General features: G+C 44.5%; 1 protein-coding gene across 1 annotated transcript; it reads right to left on the bottom strand.

The window, feature by feature from the left end:
• Window positions 1-2,048: 2,048 nt before the first annotated feature.
• On the bottom strand, window positions 2,049-5,726 carry nkx2.1 (NK2 homeobox 1). The gene is made up of 2 exons (XM_037125454.1): window positions 4,112-5,726; window positions 2,049-3,445 (listed from the first exon to the last, which is right to left on the bottom strand). The coding sequence occupies exons 1-2, from the start codon at window positions 4,476-4,478 to the stop codon at window positions 2,766-2,768; spliced, it is 1,047 nt and encodes a 348-aa protein (XP_036981349.1). The 5' UTR covers window positions 4,479-5,726; the 3' UTR covers window positions 2,049-2,765.
• Window positions 5,727-6,480: the final 754 nt, after the last annotated feature.

Raw genomic sequence — 6,480 nt, 5'->3', positions numbered from 1 at the left:
AACTAGAGCTGCTGCTGCTGGTGTAAAGAAACAGACGCAGGTTGGAGAAAAGGAAGATATGATGGCTCAGAGTCAGTTTCTCAGCATTTTTTTTGTTTGTTTTTTGTGAGCAACAACTTAAAGTTTCAAGTGAGTTTTGTATGAAATTACGCACTCCAGAAAAAAAAAAAGAATAACAATCAGTGGACATGCCAGGAAGTAACCTGCTCTTACTGGAGGAGGGTAAAAGGTGCTGCTGAGTCCGAGTCAAAGCCATCACACCAAACCTCTGAGGGGTTTTGACAAATTTAAGGATTGTATTTAAAACCAAACAAACAAACAAACAAACAAAACAACGGATGTATTCAAATTACGCATCAGGTCAGCTACAATTTTACGACTTACTTTCTTATAGTTATGGCTGAGAGTCGGCAAAACACATGCATGAAAAAAAAAATCCGCCATCCCCTGTAAAAGACGCGCTGTAGATGTGGAAAACGGGAGTCTGGCGCAAACAGGCCTGCAGCTGTGAGAGCGGGATCATCGACGGCACACACACACACACACACACACACACACACACACTTCACACTTGTTTTTATTCCAGGGCGACAACAGGCCAAACAGCTTCAATAGTCCCGATGATGTGTCAACCTATTAAATTACGTGTTTTTTTACGTCTCAATTTAAAAAAACCCCACCAAAACAAGTCGTTTGAGGTGAGATTTGACGCGACAAGAGGACGCAGAGGTCAGAGAGGCCGCGCCCGCCCATGCGCAGAAACGATCGTTTATCTCCAAACAGTGGCTACAAAATGTGTCCCTTTTTTTTTTAAATGAAGCTATAGCGTTTCAATCAAGCCGGATTGTTCTGACCTTCCCCCTCCTGACCGAAAACTATTTGGAAATAATCGCAGCAGGACAACATCGGATAGGAGGAAGAAAAAAAATAAACTCAACTTGTCTCAGCCATAAAACGAAAATCACCTGTCTTTACCTCCGTCGCTCGGCAACCGCGTTGTTTACAGTGAATACTTATAGCGCTATTAGGCGGCGGGAGAATAGTCCCCTAATGGTTATTATAGCTTATATTTACAGGCCGCCTGCACCTACAGGGAAATAAATTACGGGTTGTGTGTGCGGCCGTTTAAAAAAAAAAAAAAGAAAGAAAAAAAGACAGATCGAGGTAAAAGCACAACTCCAGAAAAGAAAATGTTTGTGGGAGACTTTTTTTTTGTTTGTTTGCTGGTTTTGTTATTGACACCGGCCACAAACAAACCCTTCGCCGTTTCCCTTTCAATCCTCCCTCCCTGATTGATTATTGATAAGGCAGCTGATAGCCGCGCGTCGACAGCTATTTGTAGAAGAACGCAGCGCTGTTTGGTCAGGGGATTTTTTCTTTCTTCCCTTTTTTTTTTTTTATCGATAAGCTGTTTCTTTACGCAGCCTTCTTTTTTTGCTCTGTGTTTGATGTTGGCGAGTCGGCTGACCTCACCTTTTTTTTTTCTGACTCACGCACTGTAAGCATATAGGGGCAAAGAAAAACACACACCAGCGCTTCAAACACCGACAGAAAGAGAGGGAGAGAAAAGAAAACCTGAACATAAAGGCTCAGTTTACTCATGCCTGTGTGTGTGTGTGTGTGAGCTGGAACCTTTTTGGCGATAAGCCTGAGCGGTGTGTGATTTGTCACAGAATATAAAACAGAAAAAAAAAAATAGCCCCAGTGTTTAATTGTAGTGACAGAATAAGAGCCCGAGTGTTGATAAAGTATCTACGTGTTGTCAGGTTGCCAAACCGGATACGTTCTTGGAAAATGTTTTTTTTTTTCCTCTCACAATAAACCCAATAATCAATAAAACATCAGAGGAAAAGAACACCTATAATAAAAGCAGACATGATAATAATAGTAATAATAATAATAATAATAATAATAATAATAATAATAATAATAATAATAATAATAATTCTGCCCTACTGATTTTTCCACCCACAGGAATATTTCCGCCATGTGTCGACATATTTCACAACCCCCCCAAAAAACAAAACAAAACAAAAAAAAAACCTCAACTGACTTGTTTCCATAATTTATTAATAGGACTGTTTTGTAAGTCAAATATCTATATAAGTTACAAAGAAAATAAAACGGTACAAATACCAATGAAACGACAACAAACCGGCAAGAAGCGTCAAAAAACTTTTTGTACAACAGATAGCTAAAATTCCAAACCTTTTACAGAAATATACAAGCTAGATCTACGGCTTACATTAAATTTTTCTATCATAAATCAGAGCCATCGTGTGTGTGTTTGTGTTTGTGTGTGCGTGTGTGTCTGTGTGTGTGTGAGGGGAGGGGGAGGTGGGAGGGGGATTTCACAGCACCCATATACAGCAGTTGTTTTTTTTTTTTTCTTTAAAGTTCAGGTTCACTTCTTCTTCCCCACTAACGCGGCCTATAATGACTGCTGATTCTTCTGTTTGTCTCAAATATAATTTACATAAATAAATCCAAAGACTTTCACACATCCCGCAGTTTGTGGTCGAAAGTGTCTCTTTCTCTCCTTCACTTCCGCGTTAAGTCGCCACTTCCTTTTCCAAAAGGTGGAAAAAAGAAAAAAAAAAATTCAAAGAGGAGCTGCTGCGCCGGTGTCGCTCGGCGTTTTGTTCAAATGCGCACATTTTTACAGTGAAACTGTCTCGAAAGAAGAAAAAAAAATGTGTCTCTCTTTTTTTTTCTTTCTTTAAATAGAAGAATTGTTTTTTTTAAATCATAGCCGGCGCCTCTTGTCACCACGTCCTGCCGTATAACAGGGCTGAGCACTGCAGGGCCGAGCCGTACTCTGCGCCGGGGGAATTGAGGTGGGAGAGGCCGGCCACTTGGCTCTGCAGCGACGGCGGACTGGACGAGTGCGGCGCCAAATCTGGAGAGTGCCCCGTGCTCCCCACCTGCTGGCTCTGATGCTGCCCGAGGCCGGACGTGTTGTTCGACATGATCATGACATTGCCCCCTTGCTGGTGGTGGTTCTGCGCCGAGGACGTGGGCGTGTGGCCGCTGCCTTGGCACGGCTTGCCGTCCTTCACCAGCACCGGCACGGCCACCCTCCGCGGGGACTGCTGCTGCTGCTGCTGCTGGCAAGAGCCGCTGTCCTGCTGCATCTGCTGCTGGGACACCTTGTCCTTCGCCTGCCTCTTCATCTTGTACCGGTGGTTCTGGAACCAGATTTTCACCTGGGTCGGGGTGAGGTGGATCATACTCGCCAGGTGCTCCCTCTCGGGCGCCGACAGGTATTTCTGCTGCTTGAAGCGTCGCTCCAGCTCGTAGACCTGCGCCTGGGAGAACAGCACTCGCCTCTTTCTCCTCGGTGTGCTGGACAGGGAGCCCATGCCTTTGCCCACGTCTGCCAGGGAGCTGAGGCTGCCCATGCTGCCCATGTTCATGCCCGACGACGAGCCCATGAAGCGAGAAACTGAGCAGGGGAAAACATTAAATTAATACAATGAAATTACTGATTTTTTTACTCGCAAAAACGAAATGGATCCCAAAGAAAACCGGCTCGGATAAAACTTTGCGTAATTATTTGCGCGGCTGTCAGCAAATTGCCACTCAGCATGTTCGACATTTCGAGTCTTAAAATGATTCCTCTCGAAGCAAACCCTAATGCGTGTCAAAGTCCATATTCACATTATCAAGCTGTCACCCGAGCACAGATTTCAGCACAAGCTCGTGACCGGCGGAGCGTTATTATCGGATTAATGTGATAAAGCGCTCAAAATGAAATTATCTTAAATAATGGCGTCTATAACTGCGTCTTTTGGTGAGACTTTCTCCTCCAGATGTTGCGCGCAGCTCATGAAACACAATTTTCTTTTCTCTCTCTCTCTCTGTATCTTTCCCCTCCTTGATGGTATTTTTTTTATTATGATTATGATTATTATTATTATTATTAAATCTACTCCAGGGGGTTTTGGAGAGCGTCCACCCCGGGCGCACAAGCACACGTACAGGTGACAGAAACAATACAGCGAGCGCTAAAATGCACACAACATTGCACACAGAACTGCACGTCGGTCCCCCTCCTGCGATAAAGCCCGAAAAGCTTGAGGCGAAAGCACAGGTGCAGCAGGATACTCACTGGTGGAGAAGCGCGGGTCCGGGTTGGCTCCGTACCAGCCGGTGGCCGTGGTGCTGCCCCTCATGCCGTCCTGGTACGACGGCAGGTCGCCCATGTTGCCCAGGTTGCCGTTACAGTAGCCCCCCATGGCCGTGTGTGACAGCTGGGAAACACCTGCCGCAGTCATGTGGTAAGCCGCAGACACAGTCCCATTATGGCCCATGTGGTGCTGCTGCATCGCCGCCTGAGAGACCTGCGGCTGCCGGTAAGAACTGAGAGGTGCCCCCAAGTTGTTATTCTCCATACTTACTTTCTTATAGCTCTCCTCAAGGGGACTCAAGATATCGGAAACAGAAAAAGGAGTCGTATGCTTAGGGCTCATCGACATTGTTCTGGGGCTGGAGAGGGAGAAATTAGAAGGCAAGGCAATCTCTCCTTCTCTCTCCTCTCCTCTCTTTTTTTTTTTTTTTTTTTTGGCCAAAGCCCCTCTGGTTCCTGTTGTCTCAACGTCGATCCTGGTAGATGAACACGTAGGAGAGCGCCTCAAGTCCGCCTTAATTGGATTGAGTGGGAGCTCGGCGCTGGCTTTGGTTTGTTTTAGCTGGGTGCCAGGTTTAAGGCTACCATCAGAGGCGGGGCATCGGCAACAATACCAAAACAGCTCTAGCCTCCTTTTTTTTCCTCGCCGAGCGTAATTTCACTTACAAGACATGTGCTCCCCCTCCCACTAACAATAACATAAGCGCTGTACATGATCATAAACGCTCATCCCGGCGGCTGCAGGGCGCTGTCCCGACTCGCTGCCGCGCTGCTGCGTTCGGGGGGTTTGTGACTTGTTGCCGCCGCTGATAAACGCGCGGCTGCACCTTGAGACTGCGCTGACCACACAATACACTTTATTAACTGTAGTGATGTTTACGAGGGCCTCTTGATGAAAGGAGGCCTATATGGACTTGAGAGTTGGAGAACCACTCCTCAGTTGAACTACTGACTTTTAATGGCCATGAGAGGCCTCCAGTGATTGCAGGATTGTTTGTGTTATGCCTTATCGTACTCAGACATGCAAAAGTGCACTTGCGGGGAGGGAAATTGACTGATACTGATAAGTAAATAAATACACATCCGCGTGTTAAGTGGCTGCGTAAATGATTAACCTCCCCCAGTTCTTTTTTTTTTTTTTTTTTTTTACTTTCTTTCTTCTTTCGTTTGATATCATTGGACCCAAGCAGCGTGTTAGCTAAATTCAGATGCACACACTCGTCCAGGAGACCCGGTGTAAAATACAAACGTGACGGGGGGGAAAAAAAAAAAAACACCCAACAACAAAATACAGTCTGGAGGAGGAGAGGCTCTCATGTGAAGTTAACGGCGGTGAAGGACTCTCCTGCAGCACAACGCCAGGTAGACCCTCAGCAGCATTTCGGCTTAATGCTCAAGGAGCCTTCGCAGTTTAACTCAATCATATCTCATTTCTAAAATTTGACTCAGGAGCACGAGGAAAGATTTTTCTGGCGTCATCCAACCGGCTTTGAAGTCGAGAGATGGCATTCTGCGCCTTGTCGCCCGTGCGTAAAAGTGGACTTTTACGCACAGCTTTTTGGTGACGTTTCTGCGTCTTTTACTCCAAAAAAGGAATCAAAACTTTTTTTTTTACGTAAAATATTTATACAGTACCTTAATGTGGTGTGTGAGTATTTTTGGTTGTATTATTATTGAGATTCTTTTTTTTTTTTTTTTGATTATTATTATTATTATTAATTTCCCATTTGTTTTGGTATTCGGCCATTACCACCAGCACTTTTTGTAAAAGTCTTGTAAAAAAACAAAAAAACAAAAAACAGTAACAGTATAATTATTTTGCATTTGTCAGTTTTTTTCACATAAAACAGCAGCCAAAAGAAAAGGCTATCATTTAGCTATCGATTTATTAAAATTCTTGTCATTTTTAGGTACAAGCTATCAACCTGCATCATTACAAAAATAAGAATTAAAATCGAGAACTTCTAACTTACACAATCTGTGGATGTCAGGATCAAACCGGAGCTCAATCTATGGCTACTGTAAAAATATTATCACTACATTTCGGTTTCGCAAAGGTCCTGCCGGGAGGTCTAACGTCAGGCTCGCAGCAGCAGCAACAGATGCCACCAGCTCCTTAGAGAAGAAGAAGTCTGAGCCTGCAGGTTGAGTCACTATTTCCTTACACAGGAATTAAAGAAACACAGCGTCTTCTGGTGGCTGGCACAATCATTTCTAATGTTGCAAGCGGTTTTTATTCCACCGTGACTGTAAGCATGTATCAAAGTAAAACGGTACATTTTTAACTAGTCTCAGTGTTTCTATTTGCCTCAGATTTAATGATTCTGCGCCCCTCAGCAGCAAAGTGGCTC

The sequence above is a fragment of the Acanthopagrus latus genome, chromosome 16 (assembly GCF_904848185.1).
Source record: "Acanthopagrus latus isolate v.2019 chromosome 16, fAcaLat1.1, whole genome shotgun sequence".
NCBI classification, from domain to species: Eukaryota; Metazoa; Chordata; class Actinopteri; order Spariformes; family Sparidae; genus Acanthopagrus; species Acanthopagrus latus.
Note: the sequence above shows the minus strand (reverse complement) of the source record. Positions and strands in the feature narration are given on the sequence as shown.